The 21,866-nt window shown below is 38.8% G+C and overlaps 2 protein-coding genes, 1 long non-coding RNA gene and 1 pseudogene across 8 annotated transcripts; 3 read left to right on the top strand and 1 right to left on the bottom strand.

Moving 5' to 3' along the window:
* Positions 1-265: 265 nt before the first annotated feature.
* LOC135641251 (G-type lectin S-receptor-like serine/threonine-protein kinase At5g24080) lies at positions 266-3,372 on the top strand (annotated as a pseudogene).
* A 114-nt stretch (positions 3,373-3,486) lies between these two features.
* LOC135641239 (ubiquitin-conjugating enzyme E2 28-like) lies at positions 3,487-8,157 on the top strand. Of its 4 annotated transcripts, none has more exons than XM_065156468.1 (5): positions 3,487-3,619; positions 3,756-3,841; positions 4,942-5,069; positions 6,598-6,702; positions 7,833-8,157. In XM_065156468.1, exons 1-5 carry the CDS (start codon positions 3,522-3,524, stop codon positions 7,974-7,976), a joined length of 561 nt encoding a protein of 186 aa, XP_065012540.1. In that variant the 5' UTR covers positions 3,487-3,521; the 3' UTR covers positions 7,977-8,157. The 4 variants fall into 4 exon arrangements, with proteins under 4 accessions (XP_065012540.1, XP_065012547.1, XP_065012561.1 ...); XM_065156475.1 differs by having other exon boundaries at positions 3,495-3,619; positions 3,725-3,841; XM_065156489.1 differs by having other exon boundaries at positions 3,517-3,628.
* Positions 8,158-8,672: 515 nt separating this feature from the next.
* On the bottom strand, positions 8,673-13,973 carry LOC135641260 (KH domain-containing protein SPIN1-like). Of its 2 annotated transcripts, none has more exons than XM_065156518.1 (7): positions 13,243-13,973; positions 13,061-13,149; positions 12,164-12,297; positions 10,697-10,813; positions 10,502-10,618; positions 9,619-9,762; positions 8,673-9,225 (listed from the first exon to the last, which is right to left on the bottom strand). In XM_065156518.1, exons 1-7 carry the CDS (start codon positions 13,320-13,322, stop codon positions 9,109-9,111), a joined length of 798 nt encoding a protein of 265 aa, XP_065012590.1. In that variant the 5' UTR covers positions 13,323-13,973; the 3' UTR covers positions 8,673-9,108. The 2 variants fall into 2 exon arrangements, with proteins under 2 accessions (XP_065012590.1, XP_065012589.1); XM_065156517.1 differs by having other exon boundaries at positions 8,674-9,225; positions 12,164-12,315; positions 13,243-13,972.
* A 2,851-nt stretch (positions 13,974-16,824) lies between these two features.
* LOC135641235 (uncharacterized) lies at positions 16,825-20,277 on the top strand. Of its 2 annotated transcripts, none has more exons than XR_010497681.1 (3): positions 16,825-17,714; positions 18,799-18,848; positions 19,603-20,277. It is a non-coding gene; the product is annotated as an uncharacterized LOC135641235 (long non-coding RNA). The 2 variants fall into 2 exon arrangements; XR_010497680.1 differs by having other exon boundaries at positions 16,826-17,714; positions 18,799-18,860.
* The last annotated feature ends 1,589 nt before the right edge of the window (positions 20,278-21,866 follow it).

Here is a 21,866-nt window from a genome sequence, read left to right as displayed (position 1 = left end):
GTTGCCGGGGATCGAACCCGGGTCACCCGTGTGACAGGCGGGAATACTCACCACTATACTACAGCGACTTCTTGATCATGTTTTATGATTATATTTACTTAAAACAAAAATAATATGACATGTCTCATTCTCCAACAGGTTTCTCTCTGCATCGCTAGTGTTTTCTTCGTAGAATTCAGAGGCTGATTTCAACCTGTTACCAACTCTCAGTCATGTCCTCCTTATCTTTCATTCATGAGTTCCCCTATCCGTTTGCTGACACATGTATCATCTTTTATGACCGCCAGCCGACCATTTGAGAATTTTCAACGCATTTGAAATCCATCACCTGGTTGTTCAACAACCAGAGGAGTATGGGGGACATCATCTTCTCGGTCTGCATCTTTACTAAGGTGCATATGAAGTTAAATACTGAATTCCTGATATCTCTCATTCGAACACCTGCGAAGAATCCGTGGTCTCACTGCATGGCTTCCCTATGCTTCCCTGGTTGTTCTCTCGCCATGCTCTGTCTACTCTTCCCTGTGCTACACCATTGTGTGGGAGATTACGTACCTCTTGCTTCCATGCTTTTGGCTGGAGACAATCAATCATGGGTCTCTGAGAACAAGGTCTTCGCATTTGGATTCGCTCCGACTTCTGAAGGTACTGGTGATGAATTCCTCTTGGCAATATCGTATGCCAGTCTTCCTGGTGATCCTACTATAGTTTGGTCTCCTAACAGGTAGCTTTATGATCTCGATATCCTCTTTCTTCTGCAATGCACTTGTGGCCTGAGAAGATTTGTGCTGGCATCACTTGCAGAGACTTTCCGGTGGGGAGAGATGCGGTGGTGAAGCTGGACTCTTCTGGAGAACTCGTCCTTGTCGATGGCAACACCTCGATGTGGACATCCAATAATTCCCATTTGAATGCGAACTGTGGATTGATGTCGGACTCGGGAAATTTCATCTTGTACACAGGCGGCAGCAGCGACCGCCGAGCGGTGTGGCAGAGCTTCTCTCATCCCTCCGACACCCTCTTGCCCGGCCAGCCTCTCTCGGTCGACCTTGAGCTCACATCAGCCATGTCTCCACTCGGTTACTACTCGCTCAAAATGCTTCAGCAGCGCACTTCCCTCAGCCTCGGCCTGACTTATGTATCCCCAACTCCGTCATTAGCATCTCATACCAACTACTCTTACTGGTCCAGTCCGGAGATATCCAACGCCACAGGCGATGTCGTCGCTGTGTTGGATGAATCCGGCAGTTTTGGCATCAGCTACGGCACATCTTCAGCTGGTACGATGTACGTCCACAAGAACGACACCGGAGGAAGCCAATCCGTTCCACGTCGAGTGACGGTTGGGATGGATGGAAATCTTCGTCTCTACCGATGGGACAGCAATGGTGTGGCGACGAACTGGGTGGTCGAGTGGTCTGCCGTGTCGAATCCATGCATGGTGGCAGGAATCTGTGGTAGCGGGATCTGCATCCTGGATTCCAACAAGAACAGCGCAAGTTGTAGATGCTTGCCGAGAACGTACCCGGTGGACGTCGGGGCCAAGGGTTGCTTGTCAAGCGTGCCGCCGTCAACACCAGCGAACTGCACTGAGAACAGGAAGACTCCTGTCAGGATGGAGATGATGGCACAAACCAATTACTACTTCTCTGGAGCTTCAACGATCTCGAACTACAGTGGGGTGTCGAAGGCTTCGGAGTGCGCTGAACGTTGCCTAGCAGACTGCGAGTGTGTGGCGTCAGTTTATGGGCTGCAAGAGGAGAAGACATACTGTTGGACGTTGAAAAGCATGGTATTTGGAGGACTACAGGATCCGAGTTCAACTCTTTCCGTGAAGGTTGGGATCAACAGCTCAGGGACAGGGGAATCAGGATCGGCAGGGCAAAGTCCTGGTGAATCATCGTCGGGCCACCATGTTCATGTGCTGCTTGTGCCTTTGCTTCTCTGTCTCACTCTTCTGGTTGTGCTCTTAAGCATGCTGTTATTTTACAGCATGCAGAGAAGGAGAAGGCAACGACAGCAGAGAATGATCGGCAACTGTATGAGCCTCTCAGGAGCTCTTTCACATTTCAGCTTTCATGATCTGCAGACTGCCACATCCAATTTCTCTCGATTGCTTGGAACAGGTACCTGCACACTAGTAATGAATATCTCAATTCAGCATGCAAGGAGAGAGTTTGATGCTTCAAAGCTTTACCTATGACATACTAATCCCTGTATTTTGCTGATATTTGTTCACAGGAGGATTTGGAAGTGTGTACAAGGGAGTTCTCAGAAATGGGACTATGATTGCAGTAAAGAAACTAGATAAGCTGTTACCTCACGGGGAGAAGGAGTTCATAACATAAGTCACCACCATTGGCTCCATGCACCATTTGAACTTGGTCAGCCTCTGTGGATTTTGCTCCGAGCAATCGCATCGGTGAGTGTCCCAACCCATCTTTTTGCTTCTGCAGTTGAATTCGCGTTCAACAGATCTTTTATCTTCTTCTTCTTCTTGCGAGCAGGCTTTTAGTGTATGAGTATATGAGCAACGGCTCGCTGGATAAGTGGATATTTCCATCAGCGCAGGACAGGCTACTGGACTGGCGAACTCGCTTCGACATAGCCATCGCCATTGCTCAAGGGATCGCATACTTCCATGAGCAGTGCAGGAATCGGATAATCCACTGTGACATCAAGCCGGAGAACATTTTGTTGGACGAGAACTTCTGCCCCAAGGTATCAGACTTCGGACTGGCGAAGCTAATGAGCAGGCAACACTCGCATGTAGTCACCACGGTGAGGGGCACGAGAGGCTACTTAGCTCCAGAGTGGGTGAGCAACCGGCCCATCACCGTCAAGGCCGACGCTTACAACTACGGGATGCTGCTCCTGGAGATTGTCGGAGGACGCAGGAACCTCGACACGTCTCTGGACGAGAAAGAGTTCTTCTACCCTGGTTGGGCTTTCAAGGTACTCCCACTCCCAGCATCCTGATACGACAAAATCAAATTACATGACCGAACTTGTGATTCAATCTTGCAGGAGATGATGAATGGGACGCCTACAAACGCTGCGGACAAAAGATTCAAGGGGAATGTGGAAGAAGAGGAGTTACTAAGAGCACTCCGTGTTGCTTTTTGGTGCATCCAGGAGGACGCATCGGTAAGGCCTTCCATGGGGGAGGTGGTGAGGATGTTGGAAGGGGCAGTTGCTATCGTAGCGCCTCCCATGCCGCAGGCGGTGGTGGAGTTCGAAGAAGAAGGTCTGCACAGAGTCTACAGAGCAATGAAAGGGATTTACTTTGATCTGCCATCGTCTTCCTCTGCAATGCCTAGCTACAGATCATCGAAGGCCACGTGTAGTCACTCCGCCATGTCACCGAGATAAAAGCACTCCAATATAGTGGAATTAAAATGAAATGAAAAGGATAACGCACTACCATGTGAATGGGTCACCTGCACGCCACGTGAGAGACACGTTAATCCTTTTTATCGGTTTTTCGTAATAAATAATTAAATAAATAGAATTTGCCTGCCATGCCTCTCTCTTCTCGCTCTCCTGTTTGCCCAACTGCGTCGAGGGGGACGACGCGGAGAGCGGCGGAGGAGAGGAATCCGAGAATCTGCTGCCACAGGTAGCTCAAGTTAGTTTCTCCTTCGCTCGATCGCTTCTTTCTAATTTATTCCTCTTTCTTTTTCGTCGACCTACTTTTCGCCGTTCTGTTCTTTCGGGTCGGTAGTATTGCTTGACGGGGGATTTGGCGGGATCAGGACGAGGTCTTCGGCCATGGCTTCCAAGCGGATTCTCAAGGAGCTCAAGGATCTCCAGAAGGACCCTCCCACGTCATGTAGCGCAGGTATCTCGGGGTCCGACGCCTCCTCCGCTCCTCCACCCTATCATCTCGATTGTGATTTTGCTGTTGAATCCTGATCGAAAAGTTATTGTCTTGCTGGTTTCCGGTGCTTGGATTTTTTGCGTCATACAAGTCATGACTCGATTCCTCAGATCGGAAAGGGGATTGGTTTGGATGTATGGTTATTTATGGTTGGGCTCATCTTAAATGGATATGAGCTTTTTAATTTGCTTGGCAAATAGAACAAGGTTACTACGGAAGTTATCTAGTGTGGCTTAGCTGAAAAGTCCACACATTTCAATTGAAATGGGATAACACACAAAAGAACCCATGCAAGAGACGCAAAACGGAGAGCCCATATAAGCAGAACGTAGGCTTCACCGCCGTCCAAGTGCAGTATGATAGTTGAGTTGTGGTGTGCAAAATAGAGAGTCCGATCATTCGTGTTTGTTAATAATATTCATATAAGCTTTCCTGCATTTTACTGCAGGTTTATTCATATATTCCAATAATCATTCAGAAAGACTTAGCTAGCTATTTACCGCTAATTGGTAAAGATCTTGACCTTATCAATAGGATCTGGGATCAAATTCTGTCTTCGACACTAATCTTTGTCAAAAGACAAAAAAAAGGTCTTTAAACAGTATTGTGTCTGCAAATGCCATACTAACTGTTAAAAACTTAATCGATTTCTATTTTTGAAAAGTTATAAAAGAAAATACTCTTAAAGTCGGTGGAACTCTTCTTTAGGGATGCCTTTGTCAAGTCATATCTGTCACTTTTTGTGCAACTTAGTTCATGCTTCAATGATTGACTTATAATAACCAATTTTTTTAACTTAATGTTGCTGCATATACCTTAACTTATTTCTATCATCTTTGTTTTTCAGTGTTTGGGTACTGTTACTTGTAGATTTAAAGTCGATAAAGCATGCTATGTATGCCACATTAAAATATGCTAGCTTACTCTGCAAATGTGGTTGGTCAGTGAGCTTGTGAAGTTCTGGAATCATGCCATTGTACTAAGCCTAACAACCTGTATCTGGATTTAGATGATGATCCATTATTTGATAGCAATGTTTTGTATGCCTTGGCATTTTACAGGTCCAGTGGCTGAAGATATGTTTCATTGGCAAGCAACGATAATGGGCCCACCTGACAGTCCATATGCAGGGGGAGTCTTTCTAGTTACCATACACTTCCCTCCAGATTATCCATTCAAACCACCTAAGGTATCATTAACACTAAATATGTAGAATTAGAGTGTTTTTTTAATACTTTGTCAAGCCTGCCATAAAATTTTCTTTTGGCATCCATTATATAGTTTCACTGTGTAAAGCATTCTCCTATTTGACAACCTCTTAAATATGAGCATATTCTTGGAAATTAATCGACAATTCAATTTGTGTATTAACAGTCTACTATGTTTGCTATTACATAAATGCCATTACATCATCTGTACATTCAACCAATTTACTTCCGTTCAACATATTGTTTATGTATATAATATATGGGAAGTAATTCAAGCTGCACACAAACAAGCTAAGCCATGATCAAAATAACAACTGGAGATTCTGTTTGGAGAACTCAAGCGTTGGTTTAGCTATAATTTGAGACTCGTGACAAGTTCTAACATTAAGCTTGACCAAATGACGTCAAGCCAGATCCAAGTAGTTTGAATTTTTTTAGCAGATGGAATATGATATAATTAAATGCTTTAAGCAAATATCAGTCACTAAATCGTACTTTCATAGAAATTGTACTTTCATATCTGAGTTAATTATCAGTTGTTAAAGGTTATAACTGCTAATGAAATTTAATAGAATCTGTCTTATGTGAGAATCTGACAATGCCGTGTACTAGGAAAAGAGAATCTGATGACACTATGATAGGAAGCAAAGATGATTATGTATGATACTCTTCAAGAAAAAACTGTACAAATATAGATGACTTCTTTTAAGTTTTAAGTATATACTTTTTTTTATTTTTCAGAATTAACCCAGTAAATTGATTCAGAGAAGCAGAAAAATTATTGAAGGAGGCCTTCTTTCTTTGGTTTGGATCGACAGCCACCTTAGTGTAGCTTGTTTGCACTTTAAAAGGTTCTTGCAGTTTACTCGAGTTCTTTATCTTCATTATGAAAAAGAGTAACTTTATTTTTTGCAACTCTGAATTGATTTAATTTTTAATTCACTATGCCACTTGAGTCACCGTGACTTAGGTGTTGTTGAAGATATTTAAAAGTCTGGAGAATGAGGGAGGATTAGAGTTTGCCCATCATGTAAACCTGTTTATTTATTGTTTCTTGAATAACAGATGTTTTTAGGTGGCTTAACAGTAGTTGTGTTTGGTTGAAATTAGTATTATGCTAGATCATTTAAGGAAAATCTGCCTCAAATCTTTTAAAGTCTGTTTTTCACCCTTTGCTTGTTTTGGAATTATGGACAATGGCAAAAGTTTTGATTTGCACTAGATAGAGAGAGAATGGAGAGGATAGGAAGGCAGGTTGAGTTTCCCTTTTCATTTCCCAGACTTTTCTCTGCGAACGTCAATTTTTTCTGAAATTTGAAAATAATTTTTCTACCTTGTTTAAAGGTAGAAAAATGATTTTAACATTTCCAACTTGAGTAACCAGACGTACCCTACTTGTTTAAAGGTTTAATTTGTTCTTTGGATAATCAAAGAATGTTTCAAATTTTCCTACTTGTAAAAATTGGTTATAATATCAAATTTCCAACTTATCATGTTTGTGTTCTGCAGGTTGCTTTTAGGACTAAGGTTTTCCATCCAAACATCAATAGCAATGGAAGCATTTGTCTTGACATCTTGAAGGAGCAGTGGAGTCCAGCATTAACCATTTCCAAGGTTGCTTTTCCACCTTCCACTGTAGTGATTTTATTTACCATGTTATATACTCAAGCATTTGCAATTAGTTTTTGAGTGGTCAGATTAAGAAGAGCTTATACTAAATCAAACAATTCAAACGAAGCCGTATTGTCACGAATTTAGTCGATCTTGCCTAAGTCATAAGGTACCCTTGCATGTCCGTCCGCAAAGGATCAACATCTCCGAAATCTCTTATAGTCTCTTAAGGACCTACAAAAGAGAATGCGAGTTAGAGAAAGAGCTTAGTTCAGGATTCATAAGCATCCATTTCAGCAAACGGTTGATAGACAATGCAAATTACAAATATAGACTTCGCAAGCTTTGAATAGTCGTGCGACAAGGGATCCAAGATGATCCGCCATAGACCCAAAGTCCCTATAGGTGCCCACATGATACTGCTGTGAAACAAGACAACGAAATAACCCTACACAATACCTCAAAGGCCCATCCGATCATGTGCCACCCGGGTAGCTCCTGGGTGCTGTACTGGCTAACACTCTGCACCACTCTATGGAGCTAGAAAATCTCCAAAATGATTGTTTGGATGGTCTGTTTCTGGGCAGTTTTGCCTCTGTGCGACGACTGCATACAACCCGCGTTACAAGTTTGAAATGATCACAAAAGCTAATCAAACTAGGGCTGTCAAGTCCTCTACATGTTGTGCAAAGTATGAACAAAACCGAAAGACACGAATATACATGAGCATAACATCGAACAACCCGTGTACAGCTATGTCCATGATAGCATGGTCTATATTGCTAATTCACCGTATTAATGGAGAGAACTGCATTGGTCTAAGTCACAAACTCACAAGGGCAACCTTGACCACGACTAGGAGATCTCAAGTGAAGCCAATCTTTGATATATGGTTGTGTCCCAATATGATACGTTCAGTTGCTGATCAGAGTTGTCAAATCAGGTCTGATTGGTTCATTTGAGTTGAGTTGGTCAAGAAATTAAGGACTCATGTCTGTCAATTTGCATCTTTTGCTTGCATCAACCGAAATTAGCTATAAACTTGAATCCCTTTTGCCCTTTTGAGTTCTTTTCATAACCTTCTTTTGCCCTTGCAAGTTAAATTGAGCGAGCATTGTTGTTTCTTTCTACAGGTGCTGCTGTCAATCTGCTCCCTGTTGACGGATCCAAACCCAGACGACCCATTGGTTCCGGAAATCGCCCATATGTACAAGAACGACAGGGCCAAGTATGAGAACTCTGCAAGGAGCTGGACCCAGAAGCATGCAATGGGCTAAACTGTTAATCTTGCAACGAGGTTGTGTTTTGTTGTTTGCAAGAGTGAAGTAACCCACGAATCTGTCTGTCTTTTAACCTACTCAAATACGAAGTGGATATTGTTTTCATTCTTATTTATATCTGAACTACAAAACTCTCTTCCTTTGCTTTGATTTATGTCAAAGAAAATATGTTGAAGCATGCAGGTTTTGTGCAGGTCATTAAAAAGAAAAAAATGCATGCGTCAGCAGATGCTCCTCTTGTCATCATACTTTGTATGTCATCTTCTAAAGTTTTAATAAAGAACTATTACTCGTGAACAAGCATAAAATAAAAAACAAAATCTGTTATTTATTATAAAGTCGAGAGTGAAATTTTTTTTGGATATTACTTTCGTGCTCTTGATAAATTATATATCATTATTGATTTTGATCTTCTCTTCTGTTGATATCATTATTGATTTGGACGGTAAGTTTGCGAAAGCATCCCTTGTTTTATAGGATGAGGATTTGCATGGTTAGTACTTTCTTAGTTCTCACATCCTCTTGCTTGTTGATTGTCCCTATTTGGGTGAGACTAGCTTAATTGATGTGGATTAAGGTAAATGAATTATTTGAGTTAGAGATTTATTTGATCAAATATGAATAGAAATGATGTTTAAATCGGCCTTAATCATATCATGCAATCCAACCATAGAAGATCCCTGGCATACTAATCTTATAAAAGCTCATGGATGTTTATGTCACCATAATTTAATTTTCTAATTAGAAGAAATGTTATATACTGGTTCGATTCTTGATTTACGATTCTTGATTTAAATCAAACCATGATCAAGTCTACTAAGATTATGGTTCGACTTTGATTGGTTTAGTTTTCTATTTCAATCGAACCGAGGTTACATGCACCAAATCCTAAAACTTAGAAATCCAGACTTAGACCACAGAAAGAAAACGAATAGAATGAATATTATAGGTTTACAGCAACCATATATCAGCATAAGTTTTGTGACATCAGACTCTGCTAATGAAACCTTCTCTGCATACGTCACAGATTCACAGCAACCATTTCTGCAAGGATGGGTTGCATGAAAACTTGGAACTGTAGAAGAGGAATAATTATTTCTACCATGCTCTGTTTGCTGGTTTCACTCCATTATAGAATGAAAGAACTCTTGAGACTTGGATGAGGATTGTTGTCATCTCTTAAACCTGACTTTAACACGGCTAATTCTCGAAGCTGCTGTCTCTTGTGATAATCATGTGATTCATCCTGTAAAGCAAAAGATTTATGATAACCAAATAACTCTAAGAAGGCGAAAGAACAAAGAAAATAGGCACTAACTTGGAAGTACTGTAATCAAAACTAGTATTGTGAATCTCTTATTTCAAATTCCATAATGTTTCAGATCAGAACTTTTCAGGAGGTCATGATAGTTCCTTCTCGTCGAAAATCCTCTAACAAATTTCAATCTGTATGAACTTTTTTTTGGACTAGCATAAAAGACAACCTATGATGCTATGATTAATGTCTGAAAAAAGCTCAAGTATAGGTATTGTTTAAGGAGTGCCTCTATGGAAGCTCATATGTGATATACAAAATGGCTAAGAGATGCTAACTCCGCAGGGAATCGATCGAATGAAATATTTTCTGAGAAGTACCCACCACAGGTTTCAACAGCTCTTCTATAATATCATGTGCCTGTCGCAATCTTGTATTGATGACATTCGCAGGTAGCTCGGCCTCAATCAGGATATGCAATGGGTCATCCAAATGTTCGTAACCTGGTCTTCCCTGTAGTTGTTCCTCCTTCAAGACAAGAAGAATATGCGAGATAAATATCGGCAAAAAGATAGTAGGATAAAAGAATTAGACCATGTTGTATTACAGGATTTCTTCGATTTCATCTTTTACTTGTGAAAGCCCATTGTGTTCTTAGTTTTTGCTATGTTTGTGACTTAATATGAACAGAACTATCTAAGTTATCCCAATTATGCATGACTCATTATTCTCGTAAACATGAATAATAATATTAAGCAAAATCAGTATTCACATAATAAATATAAATAAAATACCCTGTTTTCTGTGTTGGAATAAATGCAGTAATCTTGTCAGTAGCAGATAATATTATATACTTATACATGTATACTTTACACACACATAAGCATGGACACATCAATTCTCTGATGACATATTTGATTTCAAGCAGTAATAAAACTGCAAAAGTCCAATATAAATAGTCATGGGATATTTCTCCCAAAGTTGACTGATACGAGAAACCATAGTGAGAGAATTTTCAAGTTCTTGCATCAAACTAACCATTTGTATTTACATACTGTATGGACCATCTAAAATCTTAGCTGTGAAGAAACCTAAAACTCAAAGAAATTAAAATCTATCTTTTATCGGCACACTGTGCCATGTAAATCAATTTATACTAAGAACAGAGAAGCTGCTCTAGTATTTGAATGCATTAAGATGCGGTTTAGACATAAACTGAGAGTGGCAAAGAGTAAAAATATAAATTCAAAGACAGAGAATTAATTACCTGGCCAGGATCTTTTATTGAACCCTTTCCTCTAATGTAAACACGGCATCCAGTTGATGCTTCAACTCTTTTCAGAGAATTACCCTTTGGTCCGAGAAGGCGGCCGACAAAATTGAACTAAATGACACATAAAAGAAGTATATTACAGACCAAAAAGAAACAGCACCATAGAAGGCATGGTGAAGAATGACATACATTAGGGCATGAATCTACTGGAATTTCTAAGCGCAATATTTTCTTTATAATGCATGAATTTGGACCTGTCGGTGCTCCTCGCCAATCCACTGTTACACCTTCTGGACAACCTAATATCTTCTCAAGGATAAATTGAATTTGTAGAGAAGACAGAAGATGAACTAATAGTCAGCAAATGAAGACTAAATGCAAACTTGAAAGAATGTATCACTCGCTGTAGTTATTCAGCCAAAAAACTCTGTAAATTAAAAGAAAATGGGGAATTATATAACATGAATTTATCCAATGCTCATGAGATATATCTATTTGAGTCAGTAAGAAAGAAACCAGCAAATAAAATAGATTACATGTTACACTAAAGAAGCTCTTTTTACCAATTGGAAATAGTCATCAACAAATCCGTAGACACCCGTAACACATAGAAGCTATAGAATATATTCAGTCCTCCGAATCTCCTCAAGAACCAAAAAAGGAGCAAATAGGAAACTTGTTAGACCTCTGCATAAATTGCAAGAAGTGCACATTGTGCCATTACCTGATCATTTTCTGTAGAACAGTAATAATACACACAGCTGCAAATCTCTTCATCACAACTTAATGAGGTCTAGTTAGATGTAATATAGTCTCCAGCAATGGCTTGATACTTCTAACTAGAATGAACTGTTTGAAATATAATGGTGCCTCAAAAGAACACATTCCTTAGTAATGGGTGAATCTAGCTAGCTGTGTAATATTTATTATATTAGAGCCTTTAAAGATGTGAACAGGATTAACTTGATCAAGTTAATGTACTTTGACTCTGATAACCAACTGTATCTAGAGGCATAGGAATCCATATTTGAAAAAGATACAAGATGTGCTTCAATTTTTTTCCATCAAAATGACAAAAAATTCATAGGAACAACAGTCAAAGAAAAAAAAATTATGAGATCATAAAATATGATCAGGTTTTGATGGAAACAAACAGAGACCAAGTTATCAAAATGATAAAACCTGTAAAGATTAGTTTATATGGCCAGGAAAGATGATACCGAGTTCTTCGGAAAATCTTCTATAACCCGAGGCTCCAAATTTTGCAACTTGAAGCGGATAACACTGTGATGTTGATGCTTCTTCTACTTATGAGGATTTTGAATGAAAGAATTCATCGATGTCTTCAGTCAACCAAGTGCTTTCATTCATTTATCATTTCTTTCTAATTAATTGACTTAACTGACACTGTTCACCTCTAAGAATCTCAATTATCAAACCATATCATATTTATAGGATGGATGACAAACTACCACAAAAGGAAATCATTACTTGTTGACTGAAGTATAGACAACCTGACTGAACAAGCTTCGTCCTAATTGGAAGGTCAGGAAAATGATTAATACACAAATTCACCAGACTTAAACTTGTAAAATATATAATACACACACAAATATGATTACTTTTGTGAAGCTAAGACAATATGTGTATATCTACCTCCTGTGGAGGTCCCCTCCATCCCGCAAAAGTAGTCCCTCCGGCATTAGAAATAAGGTTAGGAGTAGCCATGGCACTCCTACTTCTGTGCTGCAGCTGGTTACAGTCACTAAATCCTTGGTTGGAAACCATGCCTGAGACTCGTATTATCTCTGTTAGTGAGTAGTTCATCAAAATATATATCAGATTAACAACATTCAAGATAGCTGAACCGTTTAAAAAGATTAAAGAAAAAAGAAGATAGCTGAACTGTTTTTATATTTAATCTCACTCCCATTCATAAGTAATAATCAAAGAATCATCATGACATGATAATTGACACCTTAATTTACTTCAATAGCATATAATTTTCAGCAACAACAACAATCTGACAGAAGAAATAACTCTAACAATCAGAATAATGATGAAATAGATTTAAATTACAGAGTTGCAATGCACTACTTCAGAAAACTTGAATGTGGAAGCTTTCAATGAGATAATCATCAGTAAAGGACCCACCTCAGAAAATTTGAACTAAACCAAGAAACACCGGGACCTAATCATAAACAGCAAGAATAAAGGAGGGCAAAGCGCATTCAAGAAATTGGGTTGCCAGTGAATTAGACAAGCCTATCTCAAGGAACACAAATGACACCAGACATAAAGAAAGAATGAAAAGCTTCTTTCATTAATTTGACAGCACAATATTCAAATATGAATCTTCACCAAAGATGCCAATGTCATTATGTAATCGATCGAAACAACCAAGTACGCCTAAAGAAGGATCTATCTGAACCAATTGTGCAACTGAAGACCAATCTTGGTATGTCTCATCTGAATTAGCAAAGATGAGAGGACACGGAGCACCAGCTTAATAAGCTGTGGATTAGATGAAGGCAATCGTTAAAAAGCACTGACCTTGATTCAACAATCGGCTACATATAGGAAGAACCTGCATGAAAGGCCCAAGCTTTTGGTGTTCTGCCAACAGCTCTGCCAAGTACTGACTGTAACAGTATCAAGAAAGGAACACTAAGATTTGCAATCACCAAACCATTGTCATGACAAAGCTGGAATCTTTAGATTTAGGCATTGTATACCTGTCTGTATATGCTACGCTTCCCGTCTGAGAGGAGGCAGTTCTAGCAGGGGAGAAGCTATAAGTGTACAAACCTGACATGCTGGTGGAGGGAAGAATGGTGCTTCAGAGAAAAGAGGAAAGCAAAGCAGAGACAAAAGTGATGGGAAGACGGAAAGAAAGGTGCAGTTTTGGGTGTTAGAGGAAGGCTTCAGCGCCCCCCCTCTCTCTCTCTCTCTCTCAATGCGGCCAACCCTGCAACTCACATGAGATATAAATGGAAGTAGCAAAGGAGTTATTGGAAATGATTAATGAGTGGCCCCATGGATCCATTCGGATTCACTTGTCTGAGGAAGCTCAAATAGGTGCATGGGCTTCAAGGATCATGTCCACAACTTTTGCACTCCATGTTGGAAGAGGTGGGGGGATGGGAACACAAACCATATCACCATTGAAGCAGAGAGTCTGCAACACTCAAATGAAGTTAAAGGGTGTTTATAGACAGACATAGCTCAGTCTCTTAACCTTCCCTACTTCACCATTATGATGTGCAGAGCAATCCAAGATTAACATGAAGAACTTTGAGCATTGTCTGTGTCACAGGAAGAACGAGATCATAGGATTCCCTGGAGGTGTAATAGAAAAAGCATAAGGCACAGATCTGTGGGGATTTGGCCACAAAGCTGCTGCCCTCTTTTTGGTCAAGCCACCCACGCATGTGCTATCATCTTCTCCCCCCTTCCCACGGTCACTCCCCCAAACTCCATCTTTTGCTGTCATGGCCGCACGTTGGTGGTGGTAGACAGTGAGCACTATTGGCACGGTTTAGGCACGAGTCCAAGAGCAACCTCGCAGGACAAGACTCCCCACAGCTTCAAACGGCAGTCGGTGGGGGGAGTGGAAAGTCGATACCACAAGAAGACGCTTCTCCATTCCATAGCACGTGTTGGGAGTTCAGATCTTGAGAGGGACGTGACTTTGTGGCACAGAGCACGAGCTGGCACACGTGGGGGTTTGGTTCTTTGACAACGGCGCGCACGAGCGGTATTATTTTTTTCACGAATAAAAAAATAATATATTATTACTTTAAACGTCTAAAGTAAACATTCTCGATGCGTTGTCAGCGTTTCGCCTATGCTTTGGATTCGCCCGAATCCAATGCAAACCAACTCAACCTAACTAGACTGGACCAACATTTTTCCGAGTCCGAATCTAACCCAGCTGTCATTTTGGGTTGGCCCTGGTTGACTCAGCTAACTCGGCCCGAATTAAGCTATAGCCTACGGAGTCCCACATGTATAACCCCATTTGCTTCCTCCAATCTCCTAATTAGCTCGCTATGAACCCTAATCCCTAACTCATCAACCCCAGAATATTATATATATATATATATATATATAATGTGATCAAAGATACATATAATGCATCTTTATAAAAGATGCATTGTGTATGTTATAAAAGAAATACTCTCAAAGAGAGCTTGATTACTCTAAACTAATTGTGCATGTTATAAAAGAAAACTAAGATTATGTGGGGTAAAGTTTTCTATGTATATTCAGTTCACAAAAAAAATGCTAATGAAATTTATAACTCTTAAACTACAATCTTAATGACTTAATTCTCCAAGGCAACAATCTCTATGTTAAAATATTCTTTTGGTAAACATGTGATTAAAGCTTGGAGTTGAATAGAAGATGGAATAACCGATCGATTAATTTGTTGAAATTGAGTTGCTGATCTAAAACATTTTAAGTCCAAGTCATTAATCTTTTGTGAATCAATTTAAATCTTTAATTATTTTGATGTAAGACTAATTTGAGAGGTTATAATTTTGGTGGAAGTTTATAAAATGTGAATAGTCATGAAATGATATGATCATCATAAAAGCATCGCTATTTCTATCCAAAAGAACAGTAGCAATATGGTGAGTGGTGACACACAGTTGTAATATCTTGACAATCTAGTAGGCCCTAATAATATATGTCATTATCTAATTTATCCCCTCTCAAACAGTATTTTCGAACCATCCCATGGGACAAAATCCACATGATTCCAAACTTGCAATCTCGAACCAAGATTCACATTAAGATGAAATGTTAAAAGGATGAGTAGGTAGTGAATGCACATTAACGTTCTTTCAACAACAAAAAAAAGTCCATAGACTAAGAATATTTTTTTGAGGTAAAGGATGATTAGGTTGTGGAATAAGCATTTACATGATTTATATGCTATGTTGAGTTGGTGGGTCAAAATAATTCCAACTCAGCTTTCCTTCATCACATAGTATGTATAAAATAATTTGAGCTAGAAATTATATAGAAGGCAGGTTGCAGAGTCATTGCTAATATTTATTGACTAGTGATGAATAATAAGTTGCTAATTAAACTGAGAACAACAAAATTAACCCAAAGTGAATTAAGCATGGAAACATTTGACATAATGAAGCGATAACAGTACTCGAATGATAGATAGGCCAATGTGTTAGACATAATTGAAGAGATTGAAGTTGTATATTCTATTATATTTATAGATAGGCCAACAAATGTGTTCTTTAGTTGGCTTCTTGGATTATACTTTTTGGTGGTTCTCAAGAGTAGAGGTTGTTATTGTGTTTTGAATTAACATATTTTTTTAGAAAAAGGAAAATCATATAGAAAAGCTATTCCATGTTAATTAAACTTTGTTTGGTTCAATTTATGTGTTTTCACAGCACTTCTTAAATTAGAAATATCTTGAGAAAAGATGAAGATATTTGAAGTCAAACTGGCACATGAAATTAATAGTTTCCAATATTCCAAACATAATAATTCCTTGTAGAAAAATGGTAATTTAAATGGTAGTTTCCAATACTCCATCATACATACGTATGTATATATGGAGAATATGTATACACATACTTGTGTACATTGGAACAGATGAACAATTATATAAGGAATTATTAAGGAGTGATGGCTACACTCATAGAAAAATAAACAATTATGTATATATGGAGAATATGTATACACATACTTGTGTACATTGGAACAGATGAACAATTATATAAGAGTGATGGCTACACTCATAGAAAAACACTTTGCATGGTGGGATGAAGATGCGGACGTGACAGATTTATTGGATTGGTTGGTGCATTGCTATCCGAATCGACATGATACTATTGGTTGATACATTGCCATCTGAATCAACACAGCATTACAATTTGATTGGAGCCACAGAAGTTAATGTGCGAGACACAGAGGATAAATGCAAGAAAAGAAGCCCCACACTACCTCATCGACTACGTTCCAACTGCAGATCCATGCATGGCGACAACTCTCCTCTTACACACTCCACCATCAAATGCTGTACTACTCTTGTCTTACCAAGCTCAAATCCTCCACCCTGCTATAGCTGGATCTCCGTTTTGATGATACACTAGTGTAACCTGTCATGGGTGGACCAGTGGGCAGGAGTCATGGGGAGGTCCACCATTTCTTAGTCCTGTCTCACCCACCCAATCTGGAGCGAGAAGAGGCAGTCAAAGGTGCAGTACACCCACACACTGAGAGCTGTGGCCTGCACCTGCTGTCAATGCCTCCTTTTAGACTTTTGGACACACCCTCATTAGATCGCTACCGCAGAGGTCAGATAACTCGAAGTGGTGGCTCAGATGAATCCTCTTCACATGTGTGTGGTTACTTTTGCCACCGCCTACCTGCCGTCGCTTTCAGCTGCTTCCAACTCCCATGAACTTAAGAGACGGCTTATCCTCTCTCCCCTTGCCAACATGATGAACAGCTTCTCATCTTTAAAAGGGATCCATTAATCCTTCCTCTCACAAATGTTCAGATCAGCCTTCGACCAGTCTCCTCTCTATGTGTCTTCCGCTTAGTTTATGCTGTTTCTCCCCTCTCTCTCTCTCTCTCTCTCTCTCTCTTTCTCCCCCTCTCTCCCTCTTCTTTCTTGTTCCTAGTACATGCATATGCAGGCTTGATTGTTGTGTTCTTCCATCTTTGATATGCTTCGTGATGATTTATGCAGGTTTTGTTCCTCAGCTGATTAAAGGAAAAAAATTTCTTTTTCCTTATTTTTCGGGACCTGCAGAAATGGGGTCTACTCTTTTCTTTTGTTGTTGTTTTTCTCCGTTTCACGTCCGATTTGTTTTTCTCTCAGTACTTACACTGCTGGTTGATGGATGGAACTATTGAAAGTTCATCCTTTCTCTCTCAAAGGAGGCTATCACATCAACACTGTTCTTTGTATGAAAGTCTAGGGTTTCTAAGAATCTTTGGAGGAGATGACATGCACTTTGTATCATGCCATCATCTATGATATCTCTCCTTGTTTTCTGATCATGTTTTCGGGAGTGTATTTGTTGAGCTGCCTTTTCCCTGTGGACATCTGTGAAGCTTTGCCCGGTGGAGGATAAAAATTAGGGTTTCGACGAGCCCCATCTACAGTATAGGTTTTCTGAGCTCTTGGTCTCTGTAACCTCCATCGCTGAGAAGAATTGTGAAGGTGATGCTACAATTTTTCCTCTCCCTCTCTCTCTCTCTCTCTCTATCTCTCTCTAGATTTACAAAGTATTTGCTTATGTCCTGCGCTTCTGAAGTTGATTCTCACAGATATATGATTAAGATCTTTGTTCTTTTTTTCTCTAACTAGTTGATTTTTTCTGATAAAAATAAGATTATTCTGGTTTAATCTTTTGTTTTCCTAGCAACCATTTCTGAGCTCAGATGCTATTTAGTAATGCTTCCTAATCACTGGATATACAACTAATCTTGCTGATTGTGAGAATTCATGTTGAATTTGTGAGTTACAGAGGCAATAGCAGATGTTAGAAATCTGCTAAACAAACATCATCTTTAGATCTACATACAGTCCAGCCATCAAACAGTCACTCTCTTTCAGTACTTAGGAAGTGCTACATAATAGTCTGAAAAAAGTCACCTAATTTGAAACCTATATCTTTTGTTAGAAATGTTGTTTCTGTTATGTGATAATGCTTAATTGAAGTATGACCAGTAGTTTATACTAGAAAATAATACTCCCTCAAAAGTTTCATATAGAAAGTTGTAACTTTTTGTACCTTCCCTTTCCAAATTTTTGGTTCTTCAGATGAAAAGATCAAGTGTTGGGTAAAACATCTTTGATGTTCTTAGTAAATTAAGATATCTTTGTGAGGGAGGAATGACATCCATTATTAGCTAACACAAGATATTAAGTTTGCCATCATTTTCCTCAACCATTTATGCCTGAAATTGGCCACTTGAAGAAAGCCACCAGTGTTTTGTGTTGGATCAAGTTCAGTAATGGGAAGAAAGGCTAAACTATACTCTCACTATGTCATTTACCACACAATGAAATTATCTTGCGTTCATCATGATTGTTGTTTTACTTGTTCTTCTCCCTAGCAATGTGTGTTACCTAGATCTGAATTCATAATATTAATTCTCCCTATAAGTTAGATACACAGATCGCATGCTTCTATAAGTGTTTTGCTAATCCATTTGCAAGTTCTTAAGAATCAAAAGCAAACATCAGCAGATGTTATATGAGCAAACACTAAAAGATATTTTCTTGTGTTATACATACACAGGCAAGACTGCAAAAAGATTCTGCTTTGCAATCTATGCACCTTGAATCTGAGTAAGTAATACGGTAAGGCTGTGCTATTTTGTTATAATTTTCTTACAATTTTATCCTTTAGAACCTTACTATTTTTCATGATCCAATTCTATCTTTGCCTCTATTAGAACCAGAAGAAGAATAATAATAATAATAATAATAATAATAATAATAATAATAATAATAATAATAAATCTTTGTTTTTTAGAAGAATATGGAAATTTTCTTTCATTTTTGAGGAAAACCAAGAAGAACAAACTCAATTTGATGATGACTTTAACTGATCATGGGAACACATCAGTCTTCTGTCTTGTGTTTATGTATGTGTGGATGACACAAAAGAACCTGAGAAATGTGTCTGAGAGAGCTTCCTTCAGTCCACTCATGGATGGCTCTGGGGTTTGAATCAACTGCCGACTCATTCATTCAAACACTCAGTAGAAAGCTGAGCTACTTTGTGAATGAGTGAATGATGCGGGAGATTATTCTCTCTCTTCCATTCCATACTTGGACTGAAGGGAGCTCCCTCTTTCTCATCTTCTAAGCTCTTCTTTACCCCGTTGATCCTTCGATCCACTTGACTCATTCCACCTCCTCCTTATCTTCTTTGTTTTTGGCTCTCTCCCCTTGAGTTGCAGGAAGCAACATTCCAGGAATTCAGCAGGTAGTGATAGAAAAGCTCCCCTAACCTCATCTGAGCTTAATATAAATCCTCCCTTTCATTATGCTTGAGTGGGAACTTGAAATCATACTTATGCGTTGTAGCTTTTTGCAGCCCCTCTCACTTATGGGAAATCTTCAACGTGCTCCTGCCATTTGATCTCTACCATCTTGAAACTTGAGCCGGGTATAATTAAAACCTGCACTTGTAGATTCTTTTTCGAGGCCTCGCACTGATGTCTCCACGACAGTAGCACAGATCTGAAAAGATTCAGGATGCTCCTCGTGGATCAACAGTGAAAGTACAGTTTCATTCAGACCTACAACTTAATTTAAATGCTATCAGTGCCGTCTGCATATGGTTCTTCAGAATATTTTTTCTATTTCTACAACATGCACTCTCTCTCTCTCTCTCTCTCTATATATATATATATATATATGTGGAAATTAAATGTCGCTGCTCTCTTCAGAGCATTGCCTGGAAAGGTAGTGTTGTTTCAGCCAGATCATGGCGGTGGTATTTGTGATTGGAAGTGATGAAAGTACACAACACTTCACTAATTTACTCACTGGATACTGAGGTGTGTCCTCTGCAGAATTCACATATTCCCTTGAAGAAGACCATGGGATAGGCTTGCAATGGCCGCGAGTGTGCTCCTTTTATATAAGGGATGTTGCCAAAGATAGAAAGAGTGGTCAATGTAATGCCAAATCTCCACATAGTTTTGCAATGGAAAGACTTACCCTTATGGGAAAACGTCTTTATATAAGTAAAGCTTTATTTTCATTAGTCAATGCATGTCCCATAGTATTTTTCTAATTATTCAAAATCAATTTGGGTTGTTTATAAACAACAAAAAAGTTATAATTTTCAGATATTATAGAAAAAGAGATTTACTTTTCTACCTTTATCAAGTGGTGGCTTTCTTTCATCTCATCCTACAGTCAAAATTACTGTATGTATTATATATACATATACACACTAATATCCTCTGTGGCCTTCAAACCTGGCCTCCGTTGCTGTCTCTTCGTCTCTAAAGTATCAAAACGCACGCCTTGGTTGACAACCCTGATCCCTCCCCTCCGGCGCCCGCCTCCTTCCTCGACGGCAACAATTAATCCACCAGCTTGCCGTAGGTCTCCTGTCGCTGCACCTTGTCTTCCGGCATCAACAAGTAAAAGCCTGATGTTGCACTGGAGCTTGGCGAATAAGCCCACGTACCCCATGGCCTCCTCCTTAATGCGGTCGGAGCAAGAGCGTGTCGATGAGCTAATTAACCATTAGGGAAGTCCGGAAGCCGGCAGAGAGGGCATCAGATGCAAACTTCGGAGCTTGAACTTCATATACATACATACATGCATCATACACAAACTTCGGAATGGTGAACACTTGGTGATCTACTTGAATAATAAAGCTTTTTATTTATTTCTGGTAGAAAATATTGACGTGGGAAGAGAAATAAATATAAAAAAAACTAAAGGAATAATTCAATGATATATATTAAGTTTGATATATAATTTATCATCCTAAGCTTTTAAATTAAATTAGTATCTGACTTGATGTGTCAATACTAACTAGTTTGATTCACACTACCATTAATGGATTTCTAACAAAATGAAGATTTTTGAATAATGATATGAATAAAAAAATTGAGCCAACATAAGCTTGATAACTATAATCAAATTTGTACTTATGGATAAAGTTAATTATACCAAAAAAAACTAAAGCTTAGAATTAGTTGCACTATCTATTAAGCTATGATTTATAAATAATAAAGAGACGATTGAATATAAATGAATAGAGAAAAGATATTATAAAATATTAATGTATGAAGAAAAATTAAAAAATAAGACTCAAGCAATAGTCTCATATTAATAAATATCAATGATTATGATCCATAATCTATGGATTTAAATTTTTAGATTGAATTAGCGTCTATTGACACTCATGATTAATCGATTATGTTATCTTTTTTGCCTCGAATTTGCCAACTAAAGTGATCATAATAATATGATAGTGACTCTGTAATTTGTTATTCTTTTTATTTAAATTTCAAGATATTTGTATTCAGATTTGGTACATTTTCAATATGATTTTGTGTCTTTGTGTAATAATGCTCAATAATTTTACCTCAAGTTTATACAATCAAATGATAATAATACGAGGATAATGATTGTCTAATTTGTTGACTTCATTTTGAATATTGAGATATTTGCATTCAGATTTGGCACATTTTCAACGATCGATAAGGGTTTGCTGGTGAACCGAACCGACCCGCAAGCCATCCTTACCTATCATCATTCGACTACCGGCTCGGTTTGATTTGGTCTGAGTGCCACAACAAAACGGTTTGTAGATGAACCAGACCGAACCGAACC

This window comes from Musa acuminata, chromosome BXJ1-4 (genome assembly GCF_036884655.1).
Source record: "Musa acuminata AAA Group cultivar baxijiao chromosome BXJ1-4, Cavendish_Baxijiao_AAA, whole genome shotgun sequence".
Classification (NCBI taxonomy): Eukaryota; Viridiplantae; Streptophyta; class Magnoliopsida; order Zingiberales; family Musaceae; genus Musa; species Musa acuminata.
The sequence above is the reverse complement of the archived record's forward strand: the minus strand, read 5'-3'. Positions and strand labels throughout refer to the sequence as shown.